The sequence below is a fragment of the Opisthocomus hoazin genome, chromosome 14 (genome assembly GCF_030867145.1).
Source record: "Opisthocomus hoazin isolate bOpiHoa1 chromosome 14, bOpiHoa1.hap1, whole genome shotgun sequence".
Taxonomy (NCBI): Eukaryota; Metazoa; Chordata; class Aves; order Opisthocomiformes; family Opisthocomidae; genus Opisthocomus; species Opisthocomus hoazin.
The window spans coordinates 9,056,606-9,080,612 of NC_134427.1; the positions used below are offsets into that span (position 1 = coordinate 9,056,606).

Below are 24,007 nucleotides of genomic sequence, written 5' to 3' on the forward strand. Positions count from 1 at the left end.
TGAGCAGTTGTGGCTGAAGGCATAAGTAGAGGAAACGCTGCCGAGTTGCAACACACGCAGGAGAAATGTCCCACGGCTCCGTTTTGCTGGATCAGTGGTGCGTGGGCTGGGGGGACATCGGCACAGCACTCCCCATAGAGAAGCCCAGCCACACCAGGCTGATAGTTTAAATTAAAAAAAAAAAAAAGGCAATTCTGATAGATGTGAGGGAAGTGTCGTGCTGTTTCATGAGCGGTATTAATGTTCCGGGAGTAATTCTAGCGAGCAGAAACTTGGTCTCCTCTGGTCCTGCAGCCTGGGCACCAGGTTTTTGCAGCTCCGGAGCAGGCTTTGGCATGCTCGATGGTGGGGAGCAGCATGACCTAACTTCCGTCAGCTGCGGCTGACTGTTCGGAGGGGTGGGAGGACGTAATTCATGCCAACAGCTCCACTCGGGCTGGATGAGAGGCCTTGTGCTGGAGAGGAGCGAAGGCAGGATGATGGGAGAGTGCTTTTTGTAGGCTTTTCTGAAGCTGAGACTTAATGCCAGCTCGTGAGCCAGCCTGCAGTTCTGTGCTAGGGTAACTTCCTCAGCCGCTCACATTCATTAATAACTAAATTCTCTGTTTCTTACACTGCCTGTCTTGGGTTTCTCCTTCCTTTTGTCTTTTCCCTGCGTAATTTCTCATGTATAAACAGTAACTTGAATTTCCATTTTTTTCCCCGGTCTGTTTTTCTCTCCTCCTTACCATTTGAGTTTCTTTGTGGTGACACTCCGGATAATTGGGCTGGTGCGTGTGGGTGGAGGGGAAGGGACGAGTTGTTGCATTGCCAAAATGGGGAGAGGGGATGGACCTCTCTGCCCTGGCCGGTATGAAAGCTGAGGAATGTTTTTCTCAGCAGAAGTATCTGCTGATGGGTCTGTTTCCCTCCTCCCACAGCGGAGGGCAGTTTCCAGCTTTTTGTTCTTTCTCTTTGATAGAAGCAAATATGGATTCACCCTAAGAAAACAGAGGAGATTAACCTTTTGCTTTTGGAGTTGAGGTGTAAAGCTTTACAACCGGCTGGCTGAGCATGTCAAGCTTTCTTCTCTCCTTTTCTTCTTTTTGGCAGCTGGTGTGTGCCAACGTACAATTTGAAAACTAAAAATCCCAACTCTTCCCGCTGGATTCGATGCACTTCTGCTTGTGAGATGGCTCCCTTTGTACTCTCTCTTTTATTCTGATTTTCCTGAGTGGGACTGGTGATACTCCTCTCCATGCAGCCTTTCTGTTTAGCTTAGCGTGGTGGTTTAAGATCTTAGTTTACTATATAATTGAGTTTTCTGTTCTTAATTATTTCAGGCCTGCAAGTTGCTTGCTTGATAGAGTTAAGAGAGCAGGAGCAGAACCCTAAAATTTAGTAACCTCCACAGGCCGTGGTTTTGTAGTGAGATCATTAATTTTATTTTTTTCCCAGGGGTTTATTTTAACAACATCCTGAACAGTGTTCTTCCCAGTCTTTGGAATGGCTGTAGGGTATGTGCGTGTGACGGTAACAAACAGTCTGTATGGTGAGCGGTGCCCACAAATTAACTCCATGTTTTTGATGACAGTATTGTTGATACATTTGTACATGAGTTAGGAGGAAACGCTTACTCTCTAAAACCTCTCCGTTTTCTCCGTAATGTCGTCTTTTAAAAGATGCGGTGTTACAAGCATTACATTTGCTTGGCAATCCTCTGGCCAGCATTGCAAGACTTGGGGAGGAATCCAGAGTCAGCCTTGTGAGACACAGGATGGAACAGAAAATAAAGAATAATTAAGCACTAATAAATATCCCATGTAGTGGCCGCACTGTTCCAACTTTAATCACCTATTGAACGCGGTTCCTTTATAATTTATATCTCTTTAATTAGGTTTTAAAAAGATCAACACTTAACCTGGGTTTTGAGCAGTCGCATTTCCTTTTCCCCCCCAAATGCTGAGCATTAAAAGCCGGTGACAGATGCACAACCTCCTAGTCACGTAATCTAAAAGAAGGCTTTTAATAAAAAAAAAAAAAGTAGTGTTGAAATAGCTGGGGGAAAATCTACTACATTTAAAGGCTGAATCACTGCTTTTTATCTGTTTAAAGCATGATGCTGACTGTGAAACAATTAGAGAAAGAAAATTAACACAAAGCAGCAGCTTTCTTGCGTGTAATGTTAACAAAGCGGCGAGCTGAGAGGGTGGGACGGAGCCCTTTGACGTTTCCAGGCCCCAGAAGGCGAAGGGTGCCGCTGCACGGGGTAGCAGAGCCCTGCCGTCGTGGGGAGGAGGCCGCAGTCATGAAACATTGAGCTGGGCCAGGTTGTCATTTTGGCAATGCCTGATGTAAATCTGCGGGGAATGTTAATCTGATTTAAGCTGCCGTTGGATCTGGGTGGGCAGGCTTGTGTGCCTGCCTCTGATGGCAGGGTTGGAGCTGTCCTAGGATGCTGAAAATCAAAATACAGTCCTTCAGCCTCACGAAGGAGTTTGCAGCTGCCTGTGGATGATCTCCAGGGGTTTTTTTTGGACATTTAATCCACAGAAATTATTTTCACTTCTGCTGTGCTAACCACCTATCTGTGGGATATAATTGTACATCAAAGTCAAATTTAATGCTTTAAATTCACTGCTACCTGGCCTTCAGTAAAAATTCCTCGTGTCAGAAGAGGGAGGAAGAGGCAAGGTGCTGCTGAAATTACTGCAGCTTTAGGGCTCAGTTCTGTCAGCTAGGAGTGGATGCGAAATTACTGGAGCATTTACACTGCTGTTCCCCAAGATGGCATAAATGGCACGGCGCTCTGGGGGTGCCTGGCCTCCGCCGGTGGAAGGGGCTGCGTCCAGCTCCTGCTCCCCCGTGCGACTTGGCTGTCGGAGGGCCAGGCTCCCGTGCTCAGCATCGCGTTGGCCTCGCTGAGCTTGCGAAGATGGGTATGTGAGCATCCAAATACAATGTAATAAAACTGTTGGAGTAATTCGTGGGACGCTTTCTTTCCAAAAATGAATTTGTAATGATTTATAGCAAAAGGAGGAGGTGGTTTGCAAGGGCCGAGCCTGGCATTACGAGGTGTAATGGCTTGAAACTTTAAAAAAAAAAAAAGAGGGGGTGTGTATGTTAGGAGATAAAACCAGTCTTAACAGCAAGGGCCATTAAGCAGCGGAATGGGCTTTGCTATCTCGCAACTGGAAGCTATCACTGGAGGTGTTTGTGTTAGATAAAATGCTTAGAGGGGGTGGATTGGGAGGCAGGGGGTAGGATTTGATGACTCACAGGACCTTTTCCATTGCATTTATGAAGCCAAAAATGTGCGGCAGTTTAATTTGCGCTAGTATCTGATCCATAGGCTTGTGGTGTGTTTCCAGGCGTTTGCGTCTCTGCATCCACCATGCTTCTGGAGCAAGCGTGGTTTGCAGAGCTCCTAGCACTTGGGGTGTGGGATCTGGGTCTCTTGGGTGGTGCTGCAGCGTGAGTGTGCAGGAGAGTCCTCCAAGCAACGGCATGATTAAAACCCAAACATACTTGCAGGTGAAGAAATGCTGTTCCTGTTACATTGATCTCCGCTGGGGTCAGTGGGGTGGCTTAGTGGCTCCTGGGGGACCGGGGTCCTGAGCATCAAAACCTCCTTTCCTTGCCATTGGCACTTACAGATGGGACTGCTTGGGTCTGCTCGCTGTCTGGGAAAGCCATCTACAGAGATGGCTGGCAGATGGGAGGCAGGCCCCCGCTCCCTGGCCCTCTGCAGCAACGCTCTGCCCCCGGAAGGACCTTGTTCCTGGTGGCTGATAAGAGCCTGTCCTGCCTATGTTGCCCTGTTGCATTTACCATGACATTTCTGGTCATGGGTGTTAGTTGGCTATTTCTGTAAAACGTTTTAAGCTGTCAGAGTTAATTCCCAGGCTTTTTCTTCCTCCTCCGCGATTGCTCTGCTACAGCATGTGTCTGTCTTTTTACTTACTTCACAAAACTAAAAATCCATTTAGGGGGAGTAATTTGCTTAACTGCTAAAAAGAAGGATGAGAGGTGAGTAGATGACCTTGCTGCTTCCTATCACTGGCTTTAACTTGCACAGATCTCTTAATTGCCAACTCTCAGATTTTCTATATTGGTATTTCCATTAATCGTGGAAGGCTTTTTTTTTTTAATTTGAAATGTGTCCTGATAATATAGTAAATGTAGGAGGAAATACACTTTGTATTAACAGGAAATTTATGGCTGTGTTGTAGTGTTAAAGGGCCCACGCTAAGCCTTTTTGTGGTGTAAATTGACTTAAAAAAAACCCTCTAACTTGCGGTTATATAACCACTTCTCTCATTAACGCAGTGTCTTGCTGTTATGTGGTTTTATGGTCCCTGTTATTTTTTCAATGCGTGAAATACCTGTCGCTGTGCTCCTCGAGTGGGTCGGCTCACGAACTGCTGAGACTCGATCGTTGGGTGTCAGTGGTGCTGGCTCTTTGTCGGAGGGCTTGATGAAGGAGTTTGTGCTGCGCATCCCGCTTTGCAGAAGGGGAGACGGAGGCAGCGGGCAGAGATGGAGCTGGGATGGTGGTGTGGGTCAGGCCTTGGGCTGGGTCTTTTGCCCCACTTTGTCATGCGTTGTTTTGCAGTGACGGCAGGACTTGCCTTGGTTAAAGCTCCTTCCCGCACGTGAAATGCACGTTGCAGATGAAGTGTTTAACGTTGTTGTTCCGAGGCTGTGCCAGGGGAAGGGATGGGGCTGGAGGGAGGAGGGATTCTGCTGTCACTGCTTCCGAGCCCTGACAGCTGCTTTTCCCTTGGCGGTGTGCATGACTCTTCTGCAGGAGGTACATGATTGAACTGACATTAATATTAATCCTGCTCTTCCAGAGTATGCTTATAAAAGTGACTTTTGACACTTTCTAGTAATTAGTGAGAGAGTGGATGTGGTAAAAGACTCGTGAGGAGGAGGGGAGAGAGGAACCTGGAAGGATATATAATCCTTCTAGAGCAAAGATCTAAATTGCCAAAGCTGCTTTTATCAAGGGAAAAAAAAAACCCTCTATAGCAAACGGGAAGGCTGAGCGAGGGCTGAGGGGTGTGTGGAGTCTTCACTCTGTTTGGGTGGTCGGTCACTGCCTTGGGTCCTGCTTCCTAATCCTGGTTGTGGGCAGCGCTGAGCCCAATGGGGAGCTGCTCCTGCTCCAGGCACGCTGCAGTTTGGCTGGTAGACACCAAAATGGAAGGTTCTCGCTGCTGTCTGGCCCTGGGTAGCTGTTTTTAATGGAGTTGTTGCTTACTGTTTGAGTGTCTAACAGCAGCATCAGATTGGATGTGTTTTGCATGATGAGGGCTATTTGCTTTGGTATGAGCTTGTTTCTCTGCTTGTGTTTGCAGGGCCACAGTTTGCTACTGTTGTCCCAAAAGTGGGATCGTTTACGTGTACTGCACACCGGGTAAACGATCCCACTTTTGGGACAACACTACTGAAAGTTGGTTGAGAATGAGACTTTTTATTGCTGCCACTTCCAGCTCTTCTGTTCTATCTTCTCCTGTTGTCTGAACCCAAAAGATGAATACTTTTTTCCCCCCCTAGGTTTTATTGATCACGTTTTAGCTAACAACGCTTTTCCAAAAATTGCCTACTACATCCAGGAGTAAGAGCTTTGGGAACGCATGGGGAATGTCAAAAACCAAAATTTAGCATCACTGACCAGTGCTTTGAGTTACAGCTTGAGATGCCAGAGCAAGTGATGTTCCTCTTGCTGTGTACCATTCTGGTACCATTCTAGTGCATGTGGCCCATGTGCTGCTGGAAAGGCACTTGCCTTTTGCCATGCTCAGCAAATGGCTTGGGACCTGTCTCTCTGTGGTGGGACTTTCACAGGTGAAGCAATGGGCTTTGCCGGTTGCAATGGAGGAAGCATGGGGTGGTGAAATTGGTGGGAGAACTCAGGAGATATGTACAATTTCGAAGTCTGCACTAGAAAAAACAGTCATTATTCTGCCCTTCTGTTGTTGCTGTGGATGCAAAAGGATGGAGATCACAGGCAAATAACACAGTTGTTAATTATTTTAAGTCTTTACGTAAATGAAGAGCATACCCAGTGTGCTGAACTATGTACATTGCTCTGTTCATCATAAATCCACAGCTTCAAATCCTAGCTCCTTTCTCCATCTACTGCTCCATCTCTTCTGGCTGTGTGCAGCTCCTTGTCGATGTGCTGGTGGGCGTGCAGGAGACCGCAGGGCGATGCTCTGTACTGCTCTGCTCCAGCCCATCCGTGGATGGAGAGCGTGGGAGCTGAAGCAAGCAGCGTGCTGGCAGGCGTGCACAGCAAGCTCTCGGGGGCTGTTGCTCGGCAGTCCTGGCTCTGCCTTATCGGCCTTCTTCCTGAGCTGCTTGCTCAGGACAAACTCCAGAGATGTCATCAGTTTGCCCTAACAGTAATTGCAGCAATACTAACGCATGGAGTTGGGTTTCCTCTCCACTCCCAGCCATTTAATCTCCTAATGCAAATATTTTGCCCTTCTCATGCCTCTCTCCAGGGTCTGACCTGCAAGTATGTATCCCGAAGGGCTCCACATGCTGCTCGAGAAAGATGGAGGAGAAGTACCAGGCAACAGCCCGCCTGAACATGGAGCAGCTCCTGCAGTCTGCCAGCATGGAGCTGAAGTTCCTCGTCATCCAGAACGCTGCTGTCTTCCAAGGTGAGCGCTGGGGGTGGCCCAGACAAGAGGCAGGAGGAGGAGGTGGCCCTTCTGCTCCTCTTCTTTGGCACCTGGCAATCGGAAGTGCAGGTGGCTGGAAGCTTTCTGTTCACTTGTTTTCATATGTTTGTGTATATCATGTGTGCTTGTTTACAATAAATAATACACCTGGTTTGGTATATGGCTGCTTTGCAGGGCTTGTGCTAAATATTCCTGTAACTGAAACAGCAACTGTAAATTTAAAGACTAAACATCTTCATGTACAAATTTAAAAATAAATGAAAAACCCACTTCTCGAAGAATTAAAATATCTGTGTAAGTACCATCTTGTCTGGTTCTGCCAGTCCCAAAACCCAGGTTGCAGTAATACAATCTGGTTGTCACCCCAGTGTAATGCTTGGTAAGTATCTGACTAAAACATGTGTATTGATTATTGTTATCCACTGCAAAACAGGGTTGGCTGTTCCATGGGGAGGTGGGCAGAGGCTGCCTTGTTCCCAGGCGTGGTCCCTGGTGCTCGCCATTGGGTATCTGGGTGCTCAGTAATGTGATGCCACACTATACAGTGGTAGCTCTCTTCTTTTTCTAATGATAAGGTGATGTATTATCTTTTTTTTTTTGCAAAACTGGTCTTTTCTACTGTGGATCCACACTAGTTTGTGTCACTTAAATCTGCAATCACCTTGACACAAGCAAAACTTATTCCACCCATGGTTAATGTGCCGTTGAATGGTTGCTTGTTTGTTGAGTGCCCTCCTATTGAGGTTCCATCATTCTGTGTTAATGGCATTTTTTGCCTGTATTTAAAAAAGAAGGCTTGAGCAATCAAGCGTTTTTTTCCTTCATGATGATATTTTTGCAGAATAATTGATTTATTTTTGTTCATGCCTCACTAACAGCAAGATCTGAAGCCTGTGAGATCGTGGCAAAGCTCTGTTCTGGTCAACAACTGGCTGATGAAGTCTAATGTGTTGTTTTTCTCAAAGTAGAGATCAAATAAATTGCTGAGAAGGTAACAGCATATTTTTTTTTCCAATACTTCTTGCATGCAGTGACCATTAAGTTCCAATTCTGCTAAACAGAATGGAGTAAAACTAATGAGAGGCTGGTTGGGCAGAGAGGAACCTGATGAGGTTCAACAAAGGCAAATGCAGGGTCCTGCACCTGGGGAGGAACAACCCCATGCATCAGTACAGGTTTGGGGCGGACCTGCTGGAGAGCAGCTCTGTGGAGAGGGACCTGGGTGTCCTGGTGGACGACAGGTTAACCATGAGCCAGCAGTGTTCCCTGGGTGCCAAGAAGGCCAATGGGATCCTGGGGTGCATCAAGAAGAGTGTGGCCAGCAGGACGAGGCAGGTTCTCCTTCCCCTCTACACTGCCCTGGTGAGGCCTCATCTGGAGTCCTGTGTCCAGTTCTGGGCTCCCCAGTTCAAGAAATATGAAGAGCTACTGGAGACAGTCCAGCGGAGGGCTACAAGGATGGTGAGGGGACTGGAGCGTCTGCCCTACGAGGAGAGGCTGAGGGAGCTGGGCTTATTCAGCCTGAAGAAGAGAAGGCTGAGAGGGGACCTAATAAATGCTTATAAATATCTTTCAGGGTGGGTGTCAGGAAGATGGGGCCAAGCTCTTTTCAGTGGTGCCCAGCAACAGGACAAGGGGCAATGGGCACAAACAGAAGCAGAGGAAGTTCCTTCCGAACATGAGGAAGAACTTCTTCCCTCTGAGGGTGACGGAGCCCTGGCACAGGCTGCCCAGGGAGGTTGTGGAGTCTCCTTCTCTGGAGATATTCAAGACCCACCTGGACAAGGTCCTGTGCAGCCTGCTGTAGGTGACCCTGCTTCGGCAGGGGGGTTGGACTAGATGACCCACAGAGGTCCCTTCCAACCCCTACCATTCTGTGATTCTGTGTTTCCTAGGCATTGGAAATGTGGACTGGCTTCAGCAATGGTGAATAACCTGGCCAGAATTCGAAGTGTCTACCTCCTCCCCTACAGTTTCACAAAAACATTGTAACATGAGAGTTTTTATTGTGTGTTACTACGGGCTGTGCCTAGTGTAGCACAGTTGAGTGCTCTAGCTCTGAACTTTCTGCCTCTTCTGGAGAGAGATGAATCCCTTGCTCTGTTTTTGTTTGTTTGTTTTCCACTTCTTCCCCCTTTTGTTTTTTAACTGTGATTTCTGTCCTGGCCGTGAGAGCCCTTTCCCTGTGCAGGGGTTTGGAGCTGATGTTACTTTGAAAAGCCTTGGCGTACTGAACTGCCATTCTTTGTGGTGGTGGGGAAGAAAAACATTTAACTGAAGAATTACTGACCGCTTCTGCTTCTAAAAAAGTTTGTGACTAATTTTAAAGATCTTTTGCAATCCCATTGTAGAAGAGGAATTCTTAGCTGGAGCCATTGAGGAACTCGCCCATATAAAGTATTTTGGACATGGACATTAGACTTTGAAAATCATGTACTTTTTGTTAACTTTAAATTTAGTCTCAAAGTCTGTAGACTTTTTTAAAATGGGTGGATCTTTTGATTGCTGCTTGTTTAAGAGTATTCTGACGGCTGCAGTGCCAGAGGCTGTTCCAGCTATAGAAATTACTCTTTGACCCAACATACAGTGGTCTGATATCTTGTGTGTCTGCACTGCTCATGGTAGTGGACAGGCTTCTGTCTCAGGACATCGCTAAGGGAGCTGGCGCTGGGGTGTGATGTCTCAAATCAAGCCCCACCAGTGTGCTGTTTGCTTCCTCCCACGTTGCCAAGGTGCGGGCTATGGCAGCTGGCTGCAGGTCAGGACACTTGCTGCTGTGCGTGCCCGGGGCTGTGCAGGCTGTGTTCAGCTAAGGGGGGGATGCTGGAGCGGTTCGGGAAGAGGCCCTCGTGACGGCCATCAGAGCCCCTGTGGTCCCTAAGCATCTCCTGCAGGTCCTGCTCGGTTTGAAGCTGGGGACAGCTGCCCCGTGGCTTCAGGAGTTGGGACTGTAGGAGTGGGATAGTTCAGAGCGATGCCAGCTCTCACAGGTGTGGTCTGGCAGGGGAGAAAGCTCTCCATGTGTGTCTGGCGTCGGGTTGGACCCCACTGTCTGCTGGGGATCCTGCACTGAGGATGGGTACTTGCACCACTCTCTAGAGCAGGGTAATGTGTTGGTATGGAAACCCATCCTAACCGCTCATATTAAAAACACAAATGTGAAAACCTTCAAAGTTAATTTTAGTATTTTTAGCCTGGCATCTAAAGGGACTGCAAGTCTGACAAACAAAATCTCACCCAGATGTTGTTATTTTGCACCAAATTTAATTTCTTCCTGCTGAAGCTAGTGGCATCTCTGCTGATAAAGATCAAGGGAAATTGTCTGGCATTTACAGAAAATCTCATCCAGGCCTATCTGTTACAATGTTCACTTAGCAAAGTTTATTAGATTATTAGTTTTAGACCCTTGGGCTTTTTCTTTATTGCGGTTAAGAAGGAAAAATCCCAACGAAAAAAATCTTCCCTTCACTAAATTTAAATGGTACAATTAGCTCCTCGTCTTGTCTTACAGGCATTTTTAAAAATTATGGAGATGATTTAAGTAGTGATTTAATCCTTTGGAAACTTGCTGCATTTGACAGTGTTAAAATGGATTGTATCTGCCTTCACTGCAATTAAATCTTACTCTAGAATTTCTTTGCGGGCAGGTTTGTTCGCTTTCATGCGGTGTATCCGTGCTGGTGCCCGCCTGTGTGTGCACCTCCTGGTTCGAGTTCTCAGCCTACAGCAACTCTGTGTACCATGCAGCTGGGCTGAACCACATCGCTTCAAAACTTGCTCATGTGTCTTTTCACAAGTGACATTTAGTACTGCTCTGGGGTTCTCAACCAAACTCACTGGCGAGTTAGCGCAACCAACCTGCTGTGGCAAACGGCGACAGCCCTGCCTACACTTTGCTTTTCTCCCCTCTCTTTCCCCTGACCTTAGATCTTAGCTTTTTTTGGGGGGGTTTCTGTCCCTGCCACGACCTAATCTTTTTTCTATTAAAAGAACAAAAAAAAAAAGCCAAGCCCTCAACAGCCCTCGTACTGTTTTCCTAAATATTAAATCTGAATAGCTCAGCTTTGTGAAAGGTGAACTTGGACAGGAAAACACCAGAGATGTTCTTGTTTTTTTTCCTCCTTCCCCCACTAAAGAACTCTGTTCCCCAGGGTTCGGTTGTGTGCATGTTCATCAGTCTGATGCCTTCTGCTTCCTAAGTTTGGGAATTTGCTTTTGAGTGATCGCTTCATTTCTTGTCCTGCTTATTGACTGTGTTGCATTGTGGATAGCAGAGAATTTAAGCTTTAGCAGCTGCTCAGATGCAGGTCTCATAGCACGCTTCTAGTTCTTTGTCCAAGGGAAAAGGTACTTTTTTAAGAAGGGGAAAGACTGCAACACTATAAAACACAGAAGGACCCTCCAAGAGAAGAGGAGCATCTGTACCCATTGCTTTGTGTAGGACTTGTTGGTAATCTCCCCGCTCCGGCAAGCGGCAATGGAGAGCTGACTTTTAGGGGCTGCTTCTGCGGGGGTAATGCAGTCTGCTTGTGGAGAAAGTTGCTTTCATTATTTTAAGTGATTACCAAAATGGGTGATCAGCAGGATCTTGCGTTGTCCTTCTGCAGGCTCTGCTGTTGACGCTGGTCAAGCCCTGGAGCGGGCTCTCTTTGCATGGTGCAAACGCCATGCTGTCGGAACTCGTCGGTGCCCGCTATGCGATCTCCTGGCAGGGATGGTGAGGTTGCTGGGGCCGGCGAGGTAGCAGTGGTGGAAATCTGAAGATACACCATATGTTTCTGACCTTGAATCTAGCCACCCTGCCACTTGTGTGGGCACAGGGCTTGCTTCCACCCACTTCCCAAATAGCTCCTGTGGGGCTGCAGAGCTGCTGGGACTCTGGGAATGTGGGGGACAGTGGGAAAGCAGGAGTGCAATTACACGAACTGGGAAAATGGCCGTGATGCTGCAGTTGAATCCCCCTTGGTGAAAGCCTGTTGGCTTAAATTAAGACCTGATCTGTTCCCTCTGGAAAGCAATGGCATTTAACCTTCTGTAAATGGCAGCTGGAAGAGGAAAGGAGCTCTGCTGCGTACCTGAGTGGAGCTTGTAAGGGCTACGGAGATTTGAGGGGCTTTTGGGATGTGTGTTTCAGAGTAGTTTCTAGAAAGACCGTGATAAATCAATCTGGATAAACCTGCCTGTACGTGTATGGTATTCTTGTATTTGTGGGAGAATCCTGTTTCTTCTTCCCTCCGGAGCTGAGCCCTCGGCGGTTCTGGTAGAGCAGGCGGGGTGGGGAGGATGTTGATTCATCTTCCCTTGTGTGCTGTTGTAGGATAAAGGCAGAGCTGTAGCTCTTAGTCCTACCAGGCAGCTCTGAGGCTGTAAATCCTCCATTAGGCATAAATGCAGCCATTTTGATTATTTATAGTTATTTACACTATCCATTCATATCTGTCAGGAATGAAGGCGGTTTTGACATTGCAAGCTTCTATCGGGTTATCTTTAATCAGCTTAGAGACACCTAAGCCACAAATATATCAAATAGCCGATACTAATGTTGGAGTCCTCTAAAGTATGACTGAATTATTTATTTTGTTATGATGAAAATGTCTGGGCTTTATTGGGTTTTCTTTGAAGAACTTGATTCTGCTTGAAGTCTGGAAGATAAAAGATCAGCGATTGTCTCTCCAAGTTTCTTGTTCCAAATCCTTCAAGGCTTTGCATTTTTCACGAGCCGCTGTTACTACTTCAGAGTCAAGGTGAGGAAGCTGAGATTTCTTTTATTCTATGAAAGAGGTCTAAGTATATAAAAACTTTTATCTTTAGTAATTATGCCTTGCACGGGTAAATCCAAGATGCGTGCGGTTCAATGAGTTGAGAAGAGATGGGCTGCGTGGTGGGAGTTAGTGCACGTTAATAGCCAAGAAGGGCCCACTGATACCAGCGCTGCCCAGCAGAGCTCGTGTCTTATCGTTTGGGAGAGTTTAATAATCCAGCGTCTGAAAGCCAATTAAGTCTGACAATGCAGGAGAGTCTTTCAGGTGCCGGCAGTAGGACGAGCCTTGGTGGACAGGCTTTAGCACCGTGCTCTCCGAGGGGCTTCGGCTTTGGCTGTGCTGCAGACTGCTGTTGCTAAAGAGGAAAGAGGCAGTGATATGGAGCAAGCAGGAGAAGTCTGGCTTGAAAAGTTAATAATTATTTCTTGATGTGTAAAGCAGTGGAGGTGAGACGTGCTGAGAGTCTTGGAGTTGAACCATCCCTGCAGAGGGGAGATGTGCCCTGGGGACCAGCGGGCCGCAGTTGTGGTGTGTGTATGGGTTCGGATGTCTGCCGGGTGCAGGCTTGGACCATCGGCCAGGCTGCTTGCACAGGTTTTCTGTGTAGGAGAAAAGTGGTTGTGGTTAAGTGAACAAATGTTAAAACAAAGATACTTAGCAGTAGTCAAATGTAATATGAGTGGGGTGGTCAGCTTAATAGCTGCAGGTGTGTTGTGAAAAGTGCATGTGAAAATGTGAACTCTTGCTTGTGGGCCTGTGAAATATTAAGCTGATGTTTTAGAGTAGACTCAAAGAATGAATTCATTTTTGGATGAAAATATTAAAACTCTAATCAGACTTTGCAAGTGAATAAGCACCACAAATAAATCTCTGCATCATCTTATTCCTGTGTCTAAATAGTCCTCCGCTAACTAAAGTCTCACTGCATCCTTCTGTCATGAATGTATCTCCACAGCGGCAGTTCTCCTCTCTGAAAGCTTCTTGTTTGGTGGCAGTTTTTATTTTTTTTATTAATGTGTATTTAAAATAGGAATTGTCTCACTGGGTCACTTCAGGCCGATATTCTGCCTTTGGCAGTGGTTCCTGCCAGATGCTTTGGACGCACGAAGTTTGTAGTGGAAAACTATGGCGAAATGTTTCCCAGGTTGGTAACGATGTTCTAAAATGATGATTACAGGTAGGTGGAAAGAGCTGTCTGCATAATGAGAGATCTCGGGTTGTCAGAATTGGTCTAGGGAGGTAATGTTTCCTTTCAAATAACCAGAAGTTATTGTTCATAAATCACAGTTAATCTGTTTATTACACTAGCATACTAAGCTGGAAGTCTGGAGTGTGCTATAATGCTTAGCTTTAGGAGCAGAGCTGTAATAGTAGCAGCAGTTTCAAATGATTTGAAATTGGGGGATCAGCAAAATGCAGGAGTTTGTGGAGGCTCTGGGCATTAAAAATGACTGCTGAGGATTGATGAGTTTCTTTAACAAATTGTAAAATCCATCATGCAGGAGTTAGGGCATGAAACTGCCCTCCTGAGCTGCATAAACCATAGGTTTGGAAGTATTGCATGACAGTGCACACTACCGGGAAGGGAGATTTTGAAATATGGTTGGTTTTGCTTTTGTTTCTTCTGTTGCTGTCTGGAGTTTCAACGCCAGCACGGCGTTGGTGTGCAGCTCATCAGGCTCTGGGTGTGCTGGATGGGGCTGGTCCCAGGAGGAGCCTTTTGGTGCTCCTCATGGTGCTGAGCCCGAGACCTGAGGCTTTCCTCTCATCTGGGAATGACTCCCTCTCCTCTACTTCAGTCTATACCAAGAGTGGTCGTGTTTCTCACGATCTTCCAAAACCCTGGTGCCTCTCAGACAGCTTTGCACAGCCCTTACTTGCAGCTGATGGAGAGCTTGGCATGTCTCTTTGGGGTGCCTCCTTGCAGGAGGGGGCTTGTTGGCTTTTGCTGCTGTTTCCCTGCATCCCTGATTGACCTTTGCAATATACACCCACACCAGTGGCCTCTCACACTCCCATCTGCATGTCCACATGGAGAAGACCTCTCTGGGGTCCCTGTGTTTGGCATCCATAGGCTTGTTGCTGCGGGAAGAGGCTGCATCGTGCCCTTTGCCGAGGTCTGGGAGCTAGCAGCGGCTCCCTGGCACATCTGTGGAAGAGTGAAGCGTGTGCAGTGGGAGATGGCCCCAGCCCCATGGTCCCTGCTTTTGGGGTCTTCATAGCTTGAAGGGTGCAGCCATGGGGAACTGCGTGTAGTTGAGATCCCTTCCCTGTGTCCTGCCTATCTTTGTTTTTTTCCCTGCAATTAAATACTGCTGATGCCCTTCCCCTCATCGGTGAAATGAGGCTTGGAGGTTAATAGGGGCCTTTTTGTAACTGCATACATGCTGCTTCAGCAGCTTTTAAACACTGCGCTTGGTGTCTGGGTTTAGGACTCCCCAGTTCAAAGAGTGCAGAGGAATTCCTGGATGCTGGTGGACCTGCCTTCTGCTGCTGGGGTACTGTCGCCTGCCAACTCTGCTGCTGCTTTTCCGCTGTGAAAGGGGACGGTGCTGCCCGCTTCTGAGGGGGGTAGGGAGGCATTGCCCACGGGCACCAGGGGCTGCTCCCTGGGCAGGGTCCTGGCAGATGCTGCACTCATGTCCTCTTGTGTCCGTTGTGCTCTGCCTCTGGAGGAGACGTGGACCTTTCAGATGGGGAGGTGTCTGGGCTGGGTCTCGGCAAGAACATCGTGGCCTTGCCGAGATGCCCATGGTGTCTCCTGCAGCTCCTCCATGTCCCTGCGTTGTGCAGCATGGTGATGCTGCCTCTGCCTCATCTGCTCTGAACCCGCGCTGGCAAAACACGATCCTCCGCCTGCGTTCCCCGTCTGGGCAGGGATTGTGAGATAACCAGGAAGTGAGGGCTCCTGTGTTCCTTTGAGTCTTCTGCTTGTACAAGTGGGATGTTTTCTGTAATTACCTTTTGAGCTGCAAGCTATCATCTTTTGATAGTTCAATACTAACATTCTTAAAATGCCTTCTAATGCTATAAAGCAGTCAAATTACATCTTGGTAGCTTGCAGTAGGAAGGTGTAAATGTCACATTACCCTTGAATGTGGTATTTATAGAACTGCTTGGTGCCATTGTAATTTTTTTGGTTTTTTCCTTTGTAATTCCAGTACAAAAATGGGCACAGCAGCATCTTCCATCTCTTGGCCTGAAAGGAGAAATAGAGGCATTCTCATCGTGCAAAGTGTTTAAAATGGAAGCTGGTTTGCATTTGATGGGGAGGAAAAGGGGAAAGAAGCCAGCACCCAGCGATAAAGGCAGGGACTGTCTCTGTAAAGAAAATATTTTGCTAGATTGTCATCTACTTTACTTTTAAAGAGGCAATAAGATACAACGATAAAATGGCCAATGGTGCATTTCATCTGAGGGAAATGAACTCTTGCTGAGCCAATTAAACTGTCAATATGCTGTGGTTTCACATTCCCTCGAGCAGACTGGGTCACCTCAGGTGTGTTACTCACTCTGACTTCACCACTGATGTGAAATCAATTTTAGCAATTTATAATCTTTCATTTTACTGTGAAAGTATATTAATCTGTGAAGAACACCACTCAAACAGTGAGGATAGATGAAAGCTTTCTACACGAGTGTGTATAGCTGGCAGTGCCTCTTGGATTATCTGGTACATAGAAGCCTGTGTAAACTTTGGGCACACAGGAGGCACCAACAATCTGATCTTCAAGCTTTGGGCTTTATCCTTAAAATATCCTAAAATCGTAGCAGAACATTACTCTGGGTGACCTTGTTGCTTGCTCCATGGATGCTGTTTATCTGAGGTAAGTTTTTTTCTGGCAGCTTCTTGGAGCTTCTGTTGCTTTATGGGTTGTTGATGGATGCTTGGTGCAGCTCAGAGGTGGTGTCCCTGTGGTGGTCCTTTCTCTGCTTTACCAAGCAGAGCATACAAAGAGGTGGTCTGCTTTTCTCTGAAGGGCCTTGGTAGCTTTATGGGTTCAGGCAGTAAAGTTCAGTGCCTACACAGTGTTTATTTACAAAAGTAGCGAACTGAACTTTCTAAAACATCTTGTCTTCCTCTCAAAATGAAATCTTGGCTTCAGGAGCTCTGTGGGTGTTGGAGGATGGTCATGTTGTTGCATAATGGTCACCTCTCAGCACAGCAGGAGAGGACGCATGTCCTGTCCCTTGCAAATGAAGATTCTGGAAGAGTCTTCATACCTGTTTTCATTGTGTAGCCAGTTTGATGGGCATGTAATGCAGTTTCTCCACTCAAGTCACTTGTGACCTGTCAGCTGTGAAGCCTTCTTGCATCAGCGGATAACTTGCCTGGCATCAACAGCACTGGAAAAGCTCTGACAGGGAGGGAGCCCTGAGGGCACGCATTGCGTCTGTGGGAGAAGACTTGCCTAATGGGGAAGAAATAGCTCATTTTAAGTTGCTAAAGGTGCACTGCAGGTCCTCTTTCTATAATTTTGATTACATAAGCTGCTTGGGAACCTGGGAGGTTTTGGCATGGCTGAATTTCTGGGGTTTGTGGGGGCATGGCTGCAGTCTCTGGGTGGCCTGGTGCTTCCCAAAGGTTGACCTAAGCTCTGGCTGTGGCTTCCAGGACACCCTTAAACCTCCTGTTTTTTTCCTGCCAGGGTTGGGTGCCACAGCAAAGCAAAGGGGTGAGCGTGGCATTGCATGGTGGCAGGAACAGTCTGGTGACCAGCAGCTAGGGCATGTTGGACCTGGCTGATGGTTAAGGTCTTGCAAGAGCCGAAGCAATAGGAAAGTCTCTGCTGTTTCCCTTGCGTATATCTGGATTGGACTACACAGAATTTGAAAGCTGTGATTCACCATGTGGCAGGCTTGGCTAAAGTAACACCCTGGCTGTACCCTCCAGCTGTCTCTCCATGGTATTGCCAACTGGAGCACTTTTTGGGATGAAACATCAGTATGGGCCATGAGGTCCTGGGTATGGGAGTCATGTGGGTGTATGAGAAGCTTTGTTTTTGAAATTCAAGCTCTTGCACGCTGGCTGCAGAGGAATGTGACCCAAGAGCAACTTGGAGGCAGATCCCACCAGGCGACTAGAAGGAGCCCCAACTCTTATTAATGTTTGGGAAGGGATGGCATTGCATTTGTTTCACTAGTGCCCAGGGCTGGCAATGTTCTCCCCAGCTGAAAGTAGCAATGGAATAGTTACTGCCTGCTTCTGTTGCCTTCTTTGTGGTGGGCTTTTTTTTTTTTAAAGCCAATAAGAAGATTAAACCCTTCTGGCTTTCTATGAACATAGACCTAAAGGGTTTTTCTTCTCACAAAGGGCAAATATTTTTGCTCTTAATCTTGATCCAAAAGTCTCAATGACACTGCGGCTGATCGCCACTCCTGTTCAACCTGTGTGCTGCTGGTGTGTGGGTGGAGGGCTGGAGTTAAAATCAATGCCTGTCGGCCCACGATGGATTAAGGAGTTGGTTGCTGCATACCCAAGAATGTTTTCAGCTCTGCTTTGCATTGTAGATTAGTTCAAAACCGCTACAAAATAGGAATTGGTAACCAGCATGGTGAAATGACTTGGTTTTTCCACCCCTCCCTCTGCTGTACTGCCTGGAAGTGACGTTGGCAGGATGGTGATTCCTTGGTGTGCTCAGATCCTGTGCTAAAAAGGCACAGGAAAATACTTCAGGGTGTATTTATGCAATGAGCTAAATAACTTCCGATGCTGGATTTAACAACGGTTAGAGTGAATCTGTAATGGCTGCAGTGTGCACACCGGCTGGCTTTCATTGCGTGGTTTTGATGTGATGCTGGATTGGACCCGTTTGTCCCATGTAACACCAGTGGGTCAGAGTCGGACAACTGGGTTTATGCACAACCGTCTGCTGCATGGGAGGCAAGGGAATACTCTTATGTGTGGAAGTAAATGCATTTCCATGAAGTAATGCATCTATAATCAATGCATCTTCCTTGACAGATGAAATATAGGAAGCACTGCATATTTAATCTGATCTGCTAATATTTAAAAAAAATCTTAATTGGAAAAAAATCATCTGAATGCATGCTTGGGGGGTGGAAAAATCACATAAACCTGTTGGTTAGAAAGTGAAGATTAAAAAAAACAACCTGAGACAAAGCAAAACAAACAGCAATGTAGATCAATTGTAAACAAATTCTGTTGCTGATTAGGTCTTCCCAAATTTGTCATCTTCAAGTCAGAAAATCTATGACTGAGTGTCATAAAGAAGCAATTTTAAAAGCAGTGGCGAGCAGTAAGGCTGCCTCTAGGATTACAGCTCATAGCTTTGGAATTTACTCTTTTTGAAGAAAATTGGTGAATAGCAGATTGTAGTAATGCAGCATATTTGTATTGGTCAAATTCCTATTATGACTGCAGTGAAAAATGATGTTCCTTTTTCTTGGGGAAAGGAAATTAAATAGACCTAGTAATCCACGTAAGGAGATTGGCTTACACTAAAAGGGGTGGAAAGAATGTGAAGGCTAATCAGATCAATGCATTCTCTTGAATCTGTCTCATTAAAAAAATAAAATCAAATTGCTACTGAATTTCCGAGGAATTATATTGAAATGACACACATGCTTTTACTGCCTTTTAATTACAAAATTACTTCAGTCTGCTTGAGTCTCCCATGTAAGTGGGCGATCAACTGTTCTTAAATATTGGCTCATAAATTCCAAATAGTTCTTTAAATGGAAGAAAATACTGTCCCTGGTCCTTCAGCTAAGTATGCCAGCCCAGATCAAGCCTGGGTGAGAACTGGCATTTGTACTAGAGAAATCTTCACTGGCCAATTTAGGTGCTCGGCTTCCCTCTGGATGAGGCTTTTAAGACTGTTATTTATGCCATCGGTTGTCCAGGGATTGCCCTGTCTCTGATGTCCGGCCGCACAGCCGTGATCGACCTTCTTATGAAGCCTTTGGGAATTATTATGTACTTACGGAGAGCTGGGTGGAGGTCTTTGCGATGGCCTGAGAAGGATTTTCATGCATGGTGTAATGCATTGCCCCCTCAGCTGGGTGGAAGTGGGGCTAGGGTGCACAGCTAGCGAATGGTTCTGCAGTTACACCTCCTCTTGTGTTGAAAAGACATTTTAAAAAAGAATTAAAGTCTTGTCTAAAGAGAAAGGTGACCGGGAGAATGCTGAATCTCTTGCATAGCATTTCTTATGACTGAAATATTTGCTGTAAGGAGGAGTTGGCTCCTGCTGTTAATGAATCAGTAAGAAATGTTGAAAACACATACTATCTTTCTTGTTTTTTTGGCTGAGGGAACAGCGAGAGCCTAGCAATAGGTGGTGGTCTTCTGCTCAGCCTCTTGTGGAGACCAGGGTGATAAATGGTAGTCGTCACTCTCTTCGGAGAAGAGCTATATGTGCTGCCTGGAGGAGGAGAACGTTTGACTGTCTGGCTGCGTGCGGTGCGGGGCACCGCAGCCAGCTCTGCACGAGCATTGCCATGGATGTACGTGAGCAGCACCTGTGAGACTGACCCGAGGCTCTCGCAGCATCAGGCAGCCAGCTGGTTTTAGGTGGGATTCAGGGAACTGATGGTTTCTTTTACCTGTGGTCCTGCAGAAGGATGATGTGGCTGCTTGGTGAGCTGTGTGTTTGGCTTTACCCTCTGTATCAACCAGAGGGACGACAGGAGGAGGATGAGGGCTGGCCTCTGGGCTGGGGGGGTGTTGCTGCAGGACGTGCTGGGGGCTGAAAGCTGGGAGGCTTTGCGGGTGTTTGCTGTGTGTATGAACAACCCAGCACCACTCCTGGTTTGCTGTAGGTTCAGATCTGCCCAGGCTGTGCTCGGTTCCTATGGCAGCTCCCCTGGGGCTGGGACCTAAGGTGGTGCTGAGACTCATCCGTCGTCCCTCGGCTGGCACGGGGAGGGGGGGAAGCACAGTGACCAGGAGGTCACACACTTATTGCAAGCCGTGTGATGCAGCGATGTCATAAATGAAGAAAGTGCCTGCATTTAAATAGGTAGTCTTGAAAAGGGGTGAAAGGTCTACCTTGAAGAGCACTCATACTGATGTAGCCTTCATTGTCCTTGGGAATGAGCTTTGCGATTTCTGAAGAAAGATTAAAGGTATGTTTCCATACAGAGTAGCTCTTCTCATCTGTGTTTGCTGAGAGATGGCACTTGCGTGTTGGAATTTGCAGCAGCTTTAAAGCTGGAGGTGATAAGCTGCTTTTTCTCTTCTCTTGCTTTGTTCATAGAATGTTTGTTTAGATAACAGCCTGGAAATGATATTAGTAACCCTGTATGCCACATTTTGCTACCAGCGAAGAATAAGCAGTGCATTTGACATTTGGGGAAATGGTTCATTTTCTAAGGGATGTGGTTCAGAATCTACTTCTTGAACTAATGGACAATATAATGCTATTTTTTCGCTAGGCTGCTTAGATTTTTACCTTGAAGATGCTCTGTAAAGTGCACTGCATTACTGGTATTAAGTAAAGCAAATGCTTCACATCAAATGAGAAGGCATTCTTTGAACTGGTGAGAGGTTGAAAACCATTTATTTCTCTAGCTTACGATGCTTCACTGCGACACAAGTATGAAAAATAATTATGACTTACTGGTAAGCAAATATTTGATCCTGAAATGCATCTTGAAGTTACAGAGCTGGGAGAAACTAACCTCTTCAGATGCCCATTGATTCTCCTGAATTTGTCTCGCGCCAACAGGTGGATCGCGAAATGGCGTTCAGAAAACTGCATCAGAAGAACATTATTAAGGATGAGAAGTTTATGAAGGTTATGAACAAAGCGGGCCATCTCTGCAACCTCAGTTTGGTTTCTTGTATCCTGTGCTTTAGAATATAGCCTTTAATTACAGCATCGTGTGTATTTTTCTACAAGCTTTTTCCCTTGTGTAAGGTCACTGAATGAATGTCCCTTAATGAGCCATTTTCTTTCTCCTCCTTGTTTGACGCCTGTTTCTTAATGCTTTCAAATGACACTTAAGGACAGAATTGTTCCACATTTTCTATTGCATGGGAATACTTAATTTTCATGATGTTAAACACTGAATATTAGCATGTTTGCTCCATGGATAGAAAAGCTAAAATTCATAAGGAGCCTAATTAAGACCTTTTCTGACCGTGCTCATGGCAGTGTGGCAGTAGGTATTCACAATATAGGTCTTGAGTTTGAGAACAGCCTCTCTGGTTGATGCTGGCTTTGTGTACTCCACACCTTTCGGCTTCTGGAGCTGCTAAGGCAAGGAGCTGGAGGAGGAGTGTCAAACTTCCAAGTATTTCAGCTTTGCCTTTAAGTTAATAAGAAGGAGCAATAATGCACAAAAACTTATCTCTTTTCAAAAGCAGGAGGTTTCAAGGTTGAAAACAGGGAAAAAAAATTCAACTTATTCTCTCCCCCTCCCCTCAAAGCACAAGTGAGTTGGATCTAGGTACGTTCTTGCAGACACAGCAAAAAATTCCAAACTCAACTGCACCCCCAAACTGTGACAAAAAAGTTCATGTTTATACAGACTTTCACAAAATACTATTAAAAGTTGAGTTCTGTTTCAAAGTCTGGGAAATGCTTCAGCTAATTAAAGAAAAGGTCAGCAGGATTTTTTTACTGTAGGCAAAAACAGAGAAAAAGATAAATCTTTCTCTTCTGCCTTGTTCTCAGAAGCAATTGAACCATTTTGGCTGAAATTAAAATTTGCCTGAGGCAGACAAAAGGCATGCAAAGTTGCAGTCCAGATGGTTAGAGCTTGGCAAAATTATAGGTAAGTAGGAATAGGGTCTAAAGATCAGAAGCATTAGGCAACTGTGGTATGCAGGCCTACCAGCTCTGCCCATAATCAGTTATAATGTTTAATCGAAATGTCTGTTGCAGAAAGCTATTGCAGTGTTCTGAAGTGTGATCATTCATTTGGAGATCTGGAAGGGACTCAAAAGCTGACGTTCAAGTGAGTTTGCTTTCAGAACATGAGAGGGTTGTTTTTATCCTCTGTATACATGATGTTGGGAACATGTCACCTCCGAACAGCTGGATCTGCACGAGAAATATCTGCTGTGGTCATGCAAACATTCTTGGGTATCTGTGTTGCTCTTTTACTCTTCCTTTAATCAGTCTGTGTAATAAATGAACTTAACAAATCTTGCTCATAAACAAATCTTTTGTAGGTTTCAGTTTATTACTGACTTGCTGATGCATTCATAATGAAAATTTTTGTTCCGATCTTGTCAACAGCTACACCTTTGTTATTCATGTTTGCAACGCTGTAGGAATCGATGTAAGCAAATTAAAGCGTATATGGATATTCTTGTATGGAAGGCATTTCAAAATCAGTTTTTTAAAGTCTTTGGGGACTAATCCAGTGAGAGAACTTAGTTTATGGGTTGAGAACTTATCGCTGTACAGGGACTTGACTCTAAACACTATGAATGTGCCAGAAAATATTCAGAGTTCCTTAATGTGCTCAGTGGAGAGGAGGCGGAATGGAACCAGGGAAGAAGGAGGCAGTTTTATCTGTGACAAGACCTGAGCCTGTTTTAGGTGGCAGTAACAGCAGAGAAGGTGCTGCAGTAGCCCAAGCTGAGCCTGATGTCACCGTTTTGTGGACAAAGCACCACTCAATTCTGTGAGTAACATTGCTGATCATGGTTCATGGGGCAATAAAAAGTGGAAAGGCCAGTGACATGCTGGAGCAGAGCTTCCTTTTTAAGTTGTACCAAAAGTACGCTTTTTAGTTACTCCAGGTTGGAGATAATCTGCCATGTTTTGGTACTAAAACCAGCCGTTAGCTACACAAAATGATGAAGTCAGGTAGTGACCTAACGCCTTAGGTTTTTAAGGCTGTAAAACTCCTGTGAAAGTGAGGTTGATGTCTTCCACAGCCAATGCCTGTTGTGTCCGAGCCTTTCTGCTAAGGCCCTCCTGGGGAAGCAGAGATACATCTCCTCTTGTGTTTTTGTAGAGGTCTGAAAGTGCACATAACTCACCGTGATATATTTGAAGGCTCCAGGAGGAATGTTTGTGTATGTATTGGAGTTGAGATCGCAGTAAAACAGCGGCAGCTAAGCTCAAGGGTAAAAAGGGACAGAAAACAGGAATCCTACATGTTATTTCTGAAGATGATTCCCTGCCTTGTCTTGGGTGATGCACTGAAGGGGGAGGCTTAAGCGATCCCTCTGAGAGACAAGCAGAGTCAACATAATAATTTTCTTCCATTCTCTCTATAGACAATTATGATTTTGGGTTGCCACCTCTGCATGCAGAGGTTTTGGAGAAGAAATTTAAGACTGGGGACTGAGGGATCAAGTCTTGCCTCCCTGCTCTTCTCCAGGCTGTGTGTGCCTCTTCTCCCGAAGAGCATCCATCTTTTTAGCCTGCTCGCAAGGCACAGGCACTTGGTTCTGCACTCCCTATATTCTAAACTTGTTTGCTTTTCTAAGCTGCCAGTGGCTAATACCTTGCTTTGCTCGCTGGCCCTCCTGCCCTCCTTGGCCATGGTTGCTGGCTCTGCTCTCCATGGAGTGCCCTGTCTGTCTCTCCTGGAGTGAGGTGGTTGAGGAGGTCATGCAGTATTAATAGGGAAGCAGATCTC

General features: G+C 46.1%; 1 protein-coding gene across 3 annotated transcripts in view; it reads left to right on the forward strand.

The window, feature by feature from the left end:
* GPC3 (glypican 3) overlaps positions 1 to 24,007 on the forward strand; it is a 154,964-nt gene that overhangs the window by 2,449 nt on the left and 128,508 nt on the right. For 2 of the 3 annotated variants that reach the window (XR_012765495.1, XM_075435401.1), the window contains exon 2: positions 6,495 to 6,656. The exons of the other annotated variant lie outside the window; for it this stretch is intronic. Coding sequence is in view for 1 of the 2 variants with exons in the window: in XM_075435401.1 (XP_075291516.1) it covers positions 6,495 to 6,656 (162 nt within the window). In the remaining variant the exon portion in view is untranslated. The remainder of the gene's footprint in view (positions 1 to 6,494; positions 6,657 to 24,007) is intronic. 3 annotated transcript variants of the gene reach the window in all.